Source organism: Ictalurus punctatus, chromosome 6 (genome assembly GCF_001660625.3).
Source record: "Ictalurus punctatus breed USDA103 chromosome 6, Coco_2.0, whole genome shotgun sequence".
NCBI lineage: Eukaryota > Metazoa > Chordata > Actinopteri > Siluriformes > Ictaluridae > Ictalurus > Ictalurus punctatus.
Window position 1 is genome coordinate 13,040,425 of NC_030421.2, and position 16,598 is coordinate 13,057,022.

Sequence of the window (16,598 nt, forward strand, 5' to 3'; positions counted from 1 at the left end):
TGGTTTAAACAAGACTGATCGTTAAGAGCCAATCTATAACAGGTCTAACAATTTGCATTTTTACATGTGAGATTTCTAAGCAACATGAAATAATCATGAAGTAAGTGATCGAATGATGCCGATCACTGGATGAATTAATTGGAGTTGCATCACTCACAAAAACAAGGAAATTCAATGATTAAGTCATTGCAATGACCGTCAATCATAGACAAATGGCATCACCAAAGTGGAACAGTGGTCACAAGTCAAAGCATACTCACAAGGATTGAAAGACACTTTACAATGACTGTTGCTAAATGTACAGTCATATAATTAACCACAGCTACCAGATTTAAAGGAGAACCTCAATGACACAGTCTCAACAAGAACTAGACATTGGGAGCTTCACAAACCTGGAATTCATGGTTGGGCTGCCTAATAAAAACCTATTGTATGAAAGGCCAATGAGTGAATACACATAACATGCTATAAGAAGCACAGAACTGGGAATCGTAAGCAATGAAAGTCGACGTTTACCAACTTTCCTACCAAGCCAGTGGATGCCAACTGTAAAATACAGTGGAGATCCATAATGGTCTGCGCAGCCATTTTGTGGGAGATTTATTAGGTCCAGTGATTGCTTTGCCAACAAATATGAGGCAATTTTACATGACCAGATGCTCCTTATGGTGCAAACATTTTTCTTCTTGTTGTTCCCATAAGCCCCCACGCACACTGCTAAAATTGCTCAACAGTGGATTGCTGAAACAAGTCACTTCCATATCCTCCACAATCATTAGGTTTAAACATCTTTGGACCTTTATGGGTGGGCTCCCATAAAGGTCTGGAGTGCAGACTGTGAAGTATAGCTCCACATGCCTCTAAAAACTAAATGATTTTCTTCTTGAAGTGGTGATAGGATGGTCCTATATTGTCATGGCTTTCCATTATTTTCCACCTCCTGTATTATACAGTATATAATAAAACAAATATGACTGAAGTGGATGTAGTCTTAGATTGATAGTCTTTTGGCGCCCTCTACTGGCAGAAGAGGTTAAGAGCATATTTGGCATATACTTATTGTTAATATGTTCAGTAGACCATGCCATAATAATAATAACAATAATAATAATAATAATAATAATAATAAACTTTATTTATTTAACACTTTTCATTTAAAAATCTCACAGTGCCTCACCATGGATTCTTATGGTGCGGTATATCACAACATAGTTCAGATCAAGCATGAAAAAAGACCTATTAGTCTTAAACAAAAACTTGAAAAAAATATGCAGGTTTATCCTGCTGATTCTGCAGAAGGGCATAGAAACCAAAGTGTTTTTGTTTTTGACTTTGTGCTCTGCTGGTTTATATTGTGTATAGTGCGTCAGCAGTATAGTGTAAGTGCTAAAAGGATTTTTTTTTTTCAGCGTTAATTTATTACGCTTACAACTTGAGGGAAGAAACCACCTCTCTACATCTTGAAGTTCGTCTCTTGATAGTCTGAAATCTCACTCCTGAAGGATCTTTCTGAAATTAGCACAAACTCTTTTAAGCATGTTTTTAGATACATACAATTAAATTTTGTTTGGGGAGGCATGTCAACCAGCCTCCACATGGCCTGTAGTATCGGACATCTTGGCGCTATTAACAGTGCACACAGGATATACAGATTGTAAATAAACACTTGGACATTGTTTTTACGTTATTTTTAATTTAGCTGTCTGCCACGGTATATAGGAGTTGAAATGAAAGTTTGTCTAAATACGTTTGGCTCCTTTGATGCAAATGAAAGTTTGCACTTCAAGCTCATTCTCATTATTTCATTTCGACTCCTATATACTGTGGTACAGTGGTCACCAACCCTCTTTTTGGAGGTCTAATTTCCTGCAGGTTTCATCTAACACACCTGTTTTAGTTGATCAGGAACATCATAAGGCAACGATTCGATGGTCAGGTGGGCACGATTAAGGGTTAGGGTTAGTTATTGTTATTGTTATAAATAACAATAACTTTATTAGTGTCCAAGTATTTATTGACCTGACTGAAAATGAAATTTAAACAGGTGTCACCTAGATGTGTAGTGTGACTATTGTCTTGGTAACTAATTTTACTGCACACACATGTTTTTGGTCTTCTATTTGGAAAAAAAAAAGTCAATAAAATCCCAGCCACCACATTTACATGCTTACATGAAACATTGCCGCCACCTTCTGTTAAGACATTATGTGTGATAAAAACTAAATTATAAGCATTTATGCAGTGCTTTTCAGTTCTAATATTCTAATATAAACATGTGGATCATACACAGCCTTCTTCAAATCATGTCATCATGGGAATGAATTCATGGTAAAACATGGTCAAAATGCATGGTGAAAAAAAGAATAAACGATTTACGATATATATATATATATATATATATATATATATATATATATATATATATATATATATATATATATATATATATATATATTTGTTTGTTTGTTTGTTTCAGTGGCTGTTCGTTTCAAATGAACTCTTCACATGTAGATTTCTGATATGAGCTATGATTTGTGCAATGTATATTATATATTGTTTGTGTATTATGTAATGTCTGTATCTGTTACCCTTTTCTGCAAAACTAGTTTCCCCTAAGGGGGACAATAAAAAGTAAACAACAACAACAACAACCTCCCAAAACACATGCAGATAGGTGTAAACTCCTAGTTAGTATAGTGGTCAGTATCTCTGCCTATTATGGTTCGAATCCACGATGAGGAGACACAAGTAGGGCTCAATGGGCAAAGCTCTGGGTCAAGCAATTGAGCAAGGCCCTTAACCCTATGCTCTCCAGGCGTGCTGTATCATGGCTAACCCTGCGCTCTGACCCCAGCTTCCTAACAAGCTGGGATATGTGAGGGAAAAAAGAATTTCCACGGTGCTGTAATGTATACATGACGAATAAAATATTCAATTCTAAACTGTTGTCCTCACAGCCAGCGTTCCCAGGATAGTCTCCAAGAGCATGTGAGATAGTTCCCTGTATTCATGTCATGGGGGCGCCTCTGCGTCAGGAATTCAGGAATGCAGAATGCGCATGCGCCTGAGGAGCCTTTTAAAACCGGAATGCTGCACGGTCCTGATGCTGCGGTCAGCGTTTGGTCAACAGGACGATATCCAGAGCATTCAAGGCTGATCCGACTGCATCACTGCGTGTGTGTGTGATTCACAATAATAACCGTCTTTAAGCAGAAAGTGTTCATACGGGTGGAAAGTTTGATTCTATTCATCTACGCCGAGGGGAAAGCGTTTTAACGGGATTTTCCACTGATATCTGTACAGCATCAAGTTTTCCTCCGGCTTGAACTTTGTCTCAGGATCTTCACTGAGTCTGGGGTTTGTTTGGTTTTGTTTTTTCCTCCACCTCCTGCGTCAGGTTCGTCATGATGGACGCGGCGGAATGCGGAGTCAAAGTGATGTGCCGATTCAGGCCACTGAACGAGTCGGAAATCAACAGAGGAGACAAATACATCCCGAAATTTAAGGGCGAGGATACTGTGGTTGTTTCGGTGAGTTGACCTGATCTCACAAATTTTTTTGCTTATTTTTTGAATCCAGTTGGCTGTGTTCTAAATCACACATTAACTTCTCTGTAATGATACACAGTGAAATCCCTGGTGTTGAATTGACACCCAGAGTGTTCATTTGTGTCCAATGGACTTAGCTATATAGACACTGTAGGGTGTAAATTCAACACTAGGGATTTTGTCGTGTACACTGTATGTATGGCCAAAAGTCTGGGGACACCTCACCATCACCCCATCGCATCCATACCTATAGCGTACCTTTTGAATATCCCGTTCTAGGATGTAGTCCCTCTGTTTTACTGTTATAATAACCTCCACTCTTCTGGGAAGGCTTTCCGCTAGACTTTGGATAGTGGTTGTGGGGATTTCTGTTCATTCAGCTACAAGAGCATTAGTGAGGTCAAGCACTCATATTGGGGTGCAGTCGGCGTTCCAGTTCATCCCCAAAAGGTGTTCAGTTCTTCCACTACAATGTTGGGAAACCATGTCTTTATGGAGCTCGCTTTGTGCACAGGGGCATTGTCATGCTTGAACAGGTCTCCAGTGAAGGGAAATTGTAATACTACAGTATACAAAGACATTCTATTCAATCGTGCACTTCAAAACTTTGTAGCACAGTTTGGGTAAGGAACACATGTAGGCGTGATGGTCAGGAGTCCACATAATTTTTGGCTATATCGTGTTGCTATAGTGTCCAATAATGAAATGATTACATTTTTTTCTACTGGAACAAATTAAAATGTCCTTCATCTGTCTTTATCTTAGACAGATAAGCCGGAAATGATCTTTATGTTTCTATTGAGTCCAATTAAGCTGTTACTTCCTGTTACTTTAATCCTCAACTGAGACTCAGCCAATTGATAATTTATTTAGAAGTGAGCAATGTGGCAATATCGCAATATTTGATGCTTTTATGATACCTGTTCTGATATTATTATTCAGTCAGGTTTGCTGAATGAATATAAGACACAGAGACAGTTTACAAGAGCCTAAAAAAATGTCAGCGTGAGCTACTATCCAATCAGGTGCTTGTCACTATGCAGTCAGACGTTGTCACTGTCAAGAAAATACTGACCGCAGTTCCGTTATGATGGAGTTGTCGTTATGTTACCCAGCCTTAATACAAAACAGAATGTAAAATATTCATTTAAAGGATTAACACTGTAATTTTGCACTGGATATTTTAAAACAGAGAAGACATCCTCGTGTTATCTATGCTTTAGATCATTAGTACTTTTCTTTTCTTTTCTTTGTTTCAAGTATAACCAAACGTGTTTTTTTTTTTTTTTTTTTTTTTCTTTTCCAGTATTGGGTTTTCATGCTGGTATAATCAATAAAATTTTCATACTGGTGGTATTATCAATAGTGATGCCAATATAATCCAAACAGCTCTACAAACCCATGATTTCCAAGTCTCGGCTTTTTGTCTCCCAGACAAAAGGTTGGGATTTTCTTTATAAAGACAGTGTGGCGTGTGTTTGTCTAGGTTGTCTTTAACCTTGCTCACACATGCACACCACAAAGCTGCCACGTTTAGGTATAACCTGTGTGTGCAGATTGAGAGAGATGATGCGAGGCAAATGTGCTAATTTGAGTTTGGTGTCTTCAAAATCTTAAAAACAATTTTGGTCACACAAAATCAATTTCTACAGGGTAACTGGTCTTTTATCAGTCCAGGCGAGCACCAGTATGTTTAAATAGACGAAAAATACGATTTTGCTAATTTATTCACTTTTCAGTTACTTGTAAAGGTACGTTTTTTGTATTCTCTCCATTTATTTGACATGCTTCAGACATATCTGTGCAAATTTCTTTTCTTTTCTGTTTCTCCTTGTATAGAAATGGATGGACGTTTATGTTCAAATCCAAATTGTTATTCAGATCCTATATCTTCTTAATTTAAAAGCTTGAAACTGTACAGAGTGAAACCTCAACAGGTCATGAAGAAAATGTGCTTTTTCTCTGGATAATAACAATTTTTTTTATTTTTTTTTAACTACTTTTATGTAATGTATTTGTTACTAAGGATGCACAATTTTCCTCATATTGTCATTCCTTGTGAAGTCAGGAAATATCAGGGCTTATGAGTGCGATGAGGGCTATACTCATCACTTGCTGCATTATTTAGATTTAATGTTTAATAATACAAAATAGAAATTTATGAGAAATAGGTGTCCCGAGGACCTGTTGGTAATATTTTTGTTATTTGTAGTTTGTAAAATGAGCGATGTGATTATTTATTGAGATTTGGTCATATACAAATATGAGCTCTTTTTGCACTTTGAAGTGAATGTTATCTTTTCTTTAACACTGTGCTTTTGAGTGTATGTGAAACCATGGTGTGGAATTATTCAGTCAAATAGCTAATTTAATAAAGACATGTCTAAAATGAACCCTTAATGGCTGCGTATTATTCCTCTTGTAATCTAATCTGCTCAATCTAATCTTTTCCGTGTTGTTTTCTGGTTGTACACGACCTAATTTCATTTAAAGACCAGTGTTGAGAATTTCCTTCTGAATTAGGCTTACTGATTATTGCAAACCATCTCCATCTCTCTCTCTCTCTCTCTCTCTCTCTCTCTCTCTCTCTCTCTATATATATATATATATATATATATATATATATATATATATACATATATATGTATGTATGTATATATATATATATATATATATATATATACGATTATATATATATATATGATTATGGCATTATTGCAAGAAAATACAAAAAATGTATTAATTAAGTTCTAAAAATGAATCTATATGAATGGAATTCAGTCCATCACAACTGAAAAACCATGAAAGTCTAACTCATCTTGCAACGTGATTATTTTAAAATTCGACATATCAATCCAGTCTATCACACATGCATATGCTGTATGCATTGATAAATCCCACACGTTATAAAGTGATGTGTTTGTGCATGGCCACTCTCATTTGCCTAAAGAAATTTTGCTTTAAAAAGCACAGTAGCCTGCTTGCGGTGCTGCTTCTTTCAGATGACATGGAGCATGTCAGAAGGTCTACGAAGGTCTAATGAACTTCAACAATAATGAAATAAAGATAATAAATGGCCTGCACTTATATAGTGCTTTTTTAACCTTAGTGGTTCTACAAAGCGTTTTACACTGGTTCTCATCCACACACTCACACACCAATGGTATCAGAGCTGCCATGCAAGGCGCTAGCTTGCCATCGGGAGCAATTTGGGGTTCAGTGTCTTGCCCAAGGACACTTCTGCATTTGGAGTCGAACCACCAACCCTACGATTAGTGGACAACATGCTCTACTACCTGAGCCATTTTTATACATAGTTTTTCTAATAAATAAATATGATTTAAAAAAAATTTGTGTATGTATATGTGTATGTATATATGTACTGCAATGGCATGAAAAGTCATAATTTTTGCTCTTTTCCACTTCTGGTTTAAGAAATGTGATTTACTGCAGTGTGAGTGATGTGAATGAAAGTAAGATATCTAACACATTATTCAACTTGTAGTTGGTTGGGAAATGACAGTAACGTTTCCAGTTTCAGTATGAAATATATCAACTAAAACTGCACGTGACGAACGAAATCAACTGATAATCCACTCCTCAACCTCAGCATAGAGTTCCCAGTAGTGCTAAAAAAAAACAAAAACACTTTCCTCCCTCCGCAAAGCTACATCTTCCAACAAGGCATAACCCCAATTAGTCTTAGTCTTAGATTTTAATTTACATTCCGTCTGTGTCACCTGTCTGCATCTTGTGAGCACTTGAATCAGTAATTTCTCTTTCAATCATGCTGAGATGATTGACATTAAGTGGAATGGACACCTGAAATGGGTTGGCACTCCGTCCAGGGTGTCCCCCACCCTGTGTCCCGAGTTCCCTGGGATAGGCTCCAGGCTCCCTATGACCCTGTGTAGGATAAGCGGTATGGAAACTGGATGGATGAAATGGAAGCCCCACATTATCAGTTTTCCTGCTATTACAATTTTCTGCCACTAGGGTTTCTTGCATTTACACAGTCAGCAGTGTGCAGAAATATACTCCACGCACATCATCACACATAAACAAAACTTGAAAATCCCATCCACTTCATTGAATCCTGCATACGCTCTGTTTATGTACAAAACTATGTGTACGCACAGTTGATAAAAGAGGCCCCAGGTTGATTTAAACAAGTACAATTGTGAATGATTCCAATTGTTAATTCTTACGCTGTCCGTTTTTGGTGTCTAGATCCTATAATAATAAACTTGCTCGCCTAAATATATTTATGTTATTTTTCCTGTAGTGAGAGAATACCAGTAACAGAGCTAGAATTTGAATTCCAGTCATATTTCCTTTTGTTTAACAGGCCTAGCTCATACAGAATTCTCAACTTTGGTCATATTGTACTTGGATCTTTGACATATACTTTGATGAACAGGAAGTTTAACAAGGGGCTTAACTTGTTTAAAATGTCTAAACTCTTGATACACCCATGAGCCATCAGGTGAACCAGATTCACATTTGTCACTTACGTAAATACACACCCGTCCCATTAATTATACTGTGATCATGGAATAATTCACAGTAGATGGTATTTACTGGATAATGCACTTTAAGGTGATTAACACTGCAGCAAAAATTATTTGTCTTAGATACAGTCAAACGATTTTGTATGCTGCTGCTGCACTTCCATTCAAATTGACAACAGCCATAAAATACAGGAGCAGTCAAGTGAAATAATGACAGCAAATTGCTGTGAAAGTGGCATAAGAAAGAGATTTCTCTTGCTTGGCCACTGGGAATACAGATGGGGTGGGCGAGATAGAAATGTTCCTTTCCATACAGATAGAACATTAAAAGTGTTTTTTGGCTGTGTGTTGTAAATGCTAAATTTCAGGGTTTTTTTTTTTTTTTTTTTTTTTACTTGAACATCAGCACTACATCCCAAACACTAGAATACATAAATGCCATTCAGCAAATGTTTTTTTATTTATTTATTTTGACTATATTTCTGACTAAAATCCTTCATGAGCTTCATGTGCAAGCAAAGTGCTTCTGATTTTGTAGGAAGTAAAACCACATGCCCAGAATTGCTTATTCATGCGGTTATTCAATCAGCCAGTCATGTGGCAGCAGCGTAATACATAAAATCATCTAGATACACATCAGGAGCTTCAGGTTAATGTTCACACTTTAATGGTGGCATGGTTGTTGGTACCAGATGGGCTGGTTTGAGTAACTGCTCAGAAACTGCTGATCTCCTGGGATTTTCACACAGAATGGTGCAAAAATAAAAAAAATTAAAACACCCAATGAGTGACGGTTCAGTGAGCAGAAACATCTTGTTCATGAGAGAGATCAGAGAAGAATGGCCAGACTAGTTTAAGCTCCCAGGAAGTCTACAGTTACTCAAATCACAACTCTGTATATCCATGGTGAGCAGAAAAGCACCTCAGACTGCAGAGAACATTGAACCTTGACTCGGATGAGCTGCAACAGCAGAACCTGTGCCCACTCTAGCCTCAGATTCTTGTTCTTTGCCGTCAGGAGTAGAACCTGATGTTCATGAATGTTACTGTTAGTGAATTCTGTTCTCCTAAAGAGGTCGTCATTTACAGCCTTCACACTTTCGAGTTACAAAGTGGGAAAAGCACGGACGGCTCTATGAGCGCTTGTCTAGCAACAAGCTATGCGTTAATCTTCGCAAAACTGCAAACTGTGTAGTCAGTGTTATAGATTTAACCAATTAATGTGTCTGTATGTTGACTGATCTGAAGCAAATACTGCTATAAAAAATACTGCTGTAAAAGTAAAGAAATGTTACTGTATTTACCGTTGCAGGTGTGCACAGCCATGTTGATTTGATGTCATGTGCTGAATTCAGGGTTGAGGAGATTTTTCGAATTTCCAAGTGTGAACTCAAAGTTAAGAGGGCGTTTTCGTTGTTTTTGTTTTGTTTGTTTGTTTTATAGTCAATCGTCAGAAATTCCTGAAGGTGCATGCTTTAGGTGAATGCAGCATTAATATTGTGCTAGTACGCAAAAAATCTTTGGTAGGATGGTAATATTTCAATCTGATATTTTACTCTATGGCACTATATGGCACATTAAATGACGGATAGAAGGATAACAGTGTTAGCAAAGACATTATTTAATTTAAAGGTAATATCTTTTTATTTCTTGTTATTGCAGCTCCACTGAAAAATAGCTAGGTACTGTAATATATTTTTTTCCAGCGGCTTTGTGAACCCCGACTAATGGAACGTTTGTAATCCTCCAAAATCGGCATCCTTCTGAGGAAATCTGTTCACTCTATTCATATGCTAATAACTCTGCTCGTATAAAATCGACCGTTACACACATCAGTCAGCCAAATCTTGTTCTTCAGGCATGAGCGATTTATAATGCTGTTTTTTGGTTTTTGTTTTAGCCCTAGCACTTGTGTGTGTTTGTGAACGTGTTGGACTGTGTTTTTAATATACACACATTTATTACCATATTACCTTGTACATCTAGCTGTGGCTCTTTAGCGAGTGTTATGAAGTGGTGAACTGTTCTTTGTGTCCTGGTTTTCAGCCTAGTGGGTTTAGTGATCTCTGGGGTGATGGGGGTTTCAGGAAATGCAGAAAAAAAGGACGGTCACATTGAATGCTGGATTTTAGTGACGCCTGAGGGAACTGAGCATAACGTAGTATATCTCTATGTATTTTTAAGTGTACCTGGGTATTTCCTTTTATTTAAATGTTTTGTCTATGGAAGCTGTTTTATCTGGTGAAACTTAATCATAGCAATGTATATAATAGAAATAGTTTTTAAGTCTTCACAGGGATGTTACTCATTTTATTGTAAAAAAAAAAAAAATACATGGCAAATCATTCACTTTCAATCTACTTTTCTGATTTTCTGATTTTTATTCAGTTCACTTTGGTTCAAGGGGCTTTAATGGCCGAATTGTTATACTTACATTTTTAGTGCAAGACTTCACTAACGTAAACAGGATTATTACTACAAATGGAAAGAAGACGAAAAATTAAAAGAGCACAGCCTAGAACACTTTATATTAAAAATACAGAAATACTACTTCATAATAATAAATATATACATTTAAATACACATTAAATACAAATATTTCAAACATTTTTATTAAAAGTAATATTTTAAATTATAACGGTACACTTTATGATTGATGTGGACATGTGTGAGGTTTTTTTTGCTTTGTGCTGTTCCACTGGATTACAATGCTGTTATGTGTTTTTTTGAAATGTAATTTATTACAAATGATTGATTTTGCATGATTTTAAAGCCACTATTGCAACATGTTTATGGTCTCAAGCCGTGCTCAATGCTTGATCTGTTGAATTTTACGGCTGATTCCATGTGCAAGCCCACACAAGAACAGCGCAGTAAGCATGCATGTGTGCTTCTGTAGTGAGGGGGTGGAAGGGGTGTGAATATTTATTATGTTTTGGAGTCCACACACTCAGCTTCATACGCTACCATATTTATATTAGATGTATGATTGCTATCTGACGTGCTCTTTGCTGTTTTGTTAGGTCTGTGTCATTTATTTAACTCGGGCTATAATGAAGATATTGTTTGGCGCTTAGTCTAACATACAGTATACTGTATATCACACATGTGATCTTCTGGTACCATGGAAACGGATATAATAGCCATCATTCTGCCTTATTTAGGAGATTCCGGCTGAATTCATGGCAGAATTCTGTTGAGTTTTGTAACTATTTGTGGATATGCCATCGTTGAGACGGTGTCTGTTTAGAGATTTAGGGAGACACTTTAGAGTATTGATAGTCTTAAGCCTTGGAATGGAAAGATTAAGTTCTGCAGCACAGCTGCCCTGCAGAAAGGCCTTGACTCTCCCCAGAGACCCGGCATCAATTATTGACCAAAAGTAGATGCCGTTTTGATGCTGGTCCGTATGCGTGCATGTGTTTCCTGGGCACGTGTGGGGGTGTGTGCATGCACAGAAGCTCTTTGTAAACCATAGGGTATGTAGGTTTGCTCAGACATATATTCTGTGCCATATATGTGCTGATATTGGGATTGCTAAAACTTTCAGATTTTTACTTAAAGTTGAGAATTCTAAATTAATCATTTTAGTATATACCCCAAATAGGAAGCATTTTTACTTCAATAACCCTTGCATTTGGTTTATTTAGATTCATATGATTATACCTTTCCAGTGTCCTAGCACTCTTAACTGGCTGTACATCATCAGTTACAGTGCATGAGACTCAATTAAATACTGTAATTAAGAGGAAAACGCTGTTTCCAGCATAGATCTCATTTCGAAAATGATATAATACTAGTTCTGACAAAAGACAACACTGATCACGCTGATATCTTTATAAATCACACACCTTACAAGACATTTTCACTGTTATCTGACTGATAGAGATGTGTTTGTAAATCAAGACAGACCAGCAATCATGTTTCTATCCTAGCAATCATGCTTTCCATCCCCCTGCCACCTGGTCTAATCCGGAAGCCAATCAGAGAGCAAGACAGCAGTTTCCGTGGCGACAGGGACTGTTCAGAGAAAGCTTTTGAGGTCCCTGGACCCCTGTGTGCCTAATAATGAACAACCTCAGAGTGAGACTGGTGGAACAGGACGATTAAGGTCTGAGATATAAAGCTTCCAACATGTTGATTCATGAGTCAGTGTGGAATTGATTCTCAAACAAAGCTTCTGGTTAGATACAATGAATGTGTAAATGAATTAATGACCCACAGTATAACATTTTGGATTTCCTTAAAACCTTTGTGGAATAAACATTTCATGAACAATTTTATATGCAGTGGGATCAGTATGAAATTAAAATAGCAAATTCTTGTTAGTTTATCATATAAACATCACACAGCACTTAATAAGTGCATAACAAAATAAGTTATGTTCTCAGGTTGTCTGTCCGAGATTCTCTAAGCGCAATATCTCAAGAACGACTGGTAGAATGTTTGTAGGATTTATAGGTACTCAAGACTCAGTTTTGGCCGCTTTTGCCATTGCTCTGTGTCCATTCATGCATCCGTGTGTCTGTCCAAGATTCTCGTTAGTGTGATATCACAAAAAGGTGGGGTTAAATGTCAGTAGGATTTATATGGAATCATCAGTTAAATTCTGAAATTGATCCAAACAGAATTGCTTTCTTGATTTTTTTTCTGCACTATATTAATTTGTAGTCAGTCATGTTTGTGTTTGTGTGTGTGTGTGTGTGTGTGTGTGTGTGTGTGTGTGTGTGTGTGTGGAAACAGTGTGCAATCCTTATTTCCATACTAGACCAGTTTTCACTAGTTTCTTTTTGTTTTTTTGAGAATTATGGCTAGATATTAATTTCAACAAAATGATTAAGGTATATTTACGTGTTGCATAACACAGGGCAGGATTCCCATTATGTTGTAGCATTTCACAAGATTAGTTGCTTTTTCGTCTGATCACTCATACAGAATGCATCGATCTATATATGTATTATACAGCTTTTTTTTTTTCTTCAAATAAAATACGATGTCCACAATAATTTACCCTAAACAAAGAATCAGAAAGTGGGTGAGGTGTCAGGATTGATTTGGGGTAGGTGGAGCTTAAAGCCTTTGTATGATGTGCACTGCATTAATACCCACGAGAATTTCCTTTATGTAGAGGTTGTAGAATCTACATAAACATTATTATGTGGAATACTTTGATCTATGTCAATAGGCAAAGCGCACTGTTACGTTAATTTTTATTATTGTATTTCATAAGTGCATTTCAGTCATGCGTCCAAGCTTTTACAACAATGTGGTCTACAAGCAGTTTATACCCAACCCATAACTGTCTCTATTCCAAATCCACCTGCAATCAATCTTATTTATTTGTATCTTACATCAAAATTGAGGATGAAGTATTTCAAAAATAACAAATTAAAATGATTAATTTAAAACAAAAGTCTGAAAAGGTGATTCTGCTTGCTGGTACATTCTCTCCTTCTCCTGCCTGTTTGCCCTCTCATCTGTGCACACACACCTGCCATGAGGAGGATTCACCAACATGAAAGGCTTTATTATATTATATTAGCTCTATAAATATCATTTCTACTGCTATTTCCTGAAGATACATTGGTTGTTTGGTTGATTTTAAAAATCTGTTGTTCTTTATCGTTTGTAGAAGAGTGGCATTAGCTTCCGTGATCCACATTTTCATTCCTTCGATGTGCATTGTCGTCTGTTTTTTTTATGTTTTGTAGCTCTTGTATACAGTGAGGGAAAAAAGTATTCGATCCCCTGCTGATCTTGTACGTTTGCCCACTGACAAAGAAATGATCATTCTATCATTTTAATGGTAGATTTATTTGAACAGTGAGAGAGAATAGCAAAAAAAAACAAAAATCCAGAAAAACACGTCAAAAATGTTATAAATTGATTTGCATTTTAATGAGGGAAATAAGTATTTGACCCCTTGCAAAACATGACTTAGTACTTGGTGGCAAAACCCTTGTTGGCAATCACAGAGGTCAGACATTTCTTGTAGTTGGCCACCAGGTTTGCACACACCTCAGGAGGGATTTTGTCCCACTCCTCTTTGCAGATCTTCTCCAAGTCATTGAGGTTTCGAGGCTGACGTTTGGCAACTCGAACCTTCAGCTCCCTCCACAGATTTTCTATGGGATTAAGGTCTGGAGACTGGCTAGGCCACTCCAGGACCTTAATGTGCTTCTTCTTGAGCCACTCCTTTGTTGCCTTGGCCGTGTGTTTTGGGTCATTGTCATGCTGGAATACCATCCACGACCCATCTTCAATGCCCTGGCTGAGGGAAGGACATTCTCACCCAAGATTTGACGGTACATGGCCCCGTCCATCGTCCCTTTGATGTGGTGAAGTTTTCCTGTCCCCTTAGCAGAAAAACACCCCCAAAGCATAATGTTTCCACCTCCATGTTTGACCGTGGGGATGGTGTTCTTGGGGTCATAGGCAGCATTCCTCCTCCTCCAAACACGGCGAGTTGAGTTGATGCCAAAGAGCTCCATTTTGGTCTCATCTGACCACAACACTTTCAGCCAGTTGTCCTCTGAATCATTCAGATGTTCATTGGCAAACTTCAAACGGGCATGTATATGTGCTTTCTTGAGCAGGGGGACCTTGCGGGCGCTGCAGGATTTAAGTCCTTCACGGCGTAGTGTGTTACCAATTGTTTTCTTGGTGACTATGGTCCCAGCTGCCTTGAGATCATTGACAAGATCCTCCCGTGTAGTTCTGGGCTGATTCCTCACTGTTCTCATGATCATTGCAACTCCACGAGGTAAGATCTTGCATGGAGCCCCAGGCCGAGGGAGATTGACAGTTCTTCTGTGTTTCTTCCATTTGCGAATAATCGCACCAACTGTTGTCACCTTCTCACCAAGATGCTTGGCAATGGTCTTGTAGCCCATTTCAGACTTGTGTAGGTCTACAATCTTGTCCCTGACATCCTTGGAGAGCTCTTTGGTCTTGGCCTTGGTGGAGAGTTTGGAATCTGATTGATTGATTGCTTCTGTTGACAGGTGTCTTTTATACAGGTAACAAGCTGAGATTAGGAGCACTCCCTTTAAGAGTGTGCTCCTAATCTCAGCTCATTACCTGTATAAAAGACACCTGGGAGCCAGAAATCTTTCTGATTGAGAGGGGGTCAAATACTTATTTCCCTCATTAAAATGCAAATAAATTTATAACATTTTTGACATGCGCTTTTCTGGATTTTCTTGTTGTTATTCTGTCTCTCGCTGTTCAAATAAATCTACCATTAAAATTATAGATTGATCATTTCTTTGTCAGTGGGCAAACGTACAAAATCAGCTGGGGATCAAATACTTTTTTCCCTCACTGTAGCTTGCCATCAGGAGCAATTGGGGTTCAGTGACTTGCCTAAGGACACTTCGGCATGTGGAGTCATATGGGCCGTGAATCGAACCGCCAACCCTATGATTAGTAGACAACCCGCGCTACCACCTGAGCTTAGAAGTAAACGGCACAGAATAAATTGATTAATAGGATTTTAAAAATAGTTTGAGTCTGCCTGAAAAAGACCAGATCAATATTTAACGTATGACATTAATGTAGTAAGGTCTTAACATCTGAAGAATTTCTTTGCGCTGCATTTCTTTTCTTATTTTAATTTCACCAATCCATCTTTGTTGATTTTTACAGGGAAAGCCCTATGTGTTTGATCGAGTTCTTCCTCCAAACACAACCCAAGAGCTGGTCTACGATGCCTGCGCTAAACAGATTGTTAAAGGTATGATGTACTGAAAATAAATTATAATGTTTTGTTTTTTAGACATGTGACGTGCGAATATGTTGTAAGAATTCCATGCAGTAATGCTACACATAGAGTGGATCTATTAAGTAGGGATGGGAAGTTCGGATCATTTTACTGACTCAGATCTTTGAATCTCGTTCGGCAAAAATGAACAAATCTTTTTCGAGTCATTTTGTTTTTTTAAGCGAAATAGAATTAAAATGTTAGATGTTAAATTCCCCAGCACATCTAGTACTTACACAAATGTTGATCACATCTGAAATAAAAAAATAAACTATAGGCTAATGCAGCAAAGACCAAATTATGAGAAACAGAAATGATTAATTAATTGCTTAGCTGGGTCTTCAGGCTATGCAGTCTGTTAGTTCACCTCACCTCCTGATCCGAGTTGCCCCTTCTTTTGTCACGTCACATTTGTCATCTCGGAAACAGAATTGATTAGTTCACTTCTCGAGTCTTCGGGTTCGAGTCATTCATTCATCCCGTGACCGCCTCATAGGCTGAATGCAATGGAGATGTGACGTGATGAACGAATGACTCGAACCCGAAGAGGCAAACTAATCATTTCTGTTTCCTGTACAGATCCTATGGGGATGTTGCAGCGCATGCACGGTCAACACGGAATGAACGAATCACTCTCTGAGACAACTCGTTGTTCCCGAGTCATATTAAAGATTCGTTCAAAATGAACAAATCCTTCATGACACATCACTACTAATAGAAATAAGTAATACTAATAAGTCTACTCACCCCTGTTAAAATGGCAGATGTTTGTGGAGT

The 16,598-nt window shown here is 37.6% G+C and overlaps 1 protein-coding gene across 2 annotated transcripts in view; it reads left to right on the plus strand.

Moving 5' to 3' along the window:
- Nucleotides 1-3,098: 3,098 nt before the first annotated feature.
- kif5c (kinesin family member 5C) overlaps nt 3,099-16,598 on the plus strand; it is a 56,260-nt gene continuing 42,760 nt past the window's right edge. For both annotated transcript variants that reach the window (XM_053680879.1, XM_047156180.2), the window contains exons 1-2: nt 3,099-3,530; nt 15,707-15,794. In XM_053680879.1, coding sequence (XP_053536854.1) covers nt 3,405-3,530; nt 15,707-15,794 — 214 coding nt within the window. In that variant the 5' untranslated portion in view covers nt 3,099-3,404. The remainder of the gene's footprint in view (nt 3,531-15,706; nt 15,795-16,598) is intronic.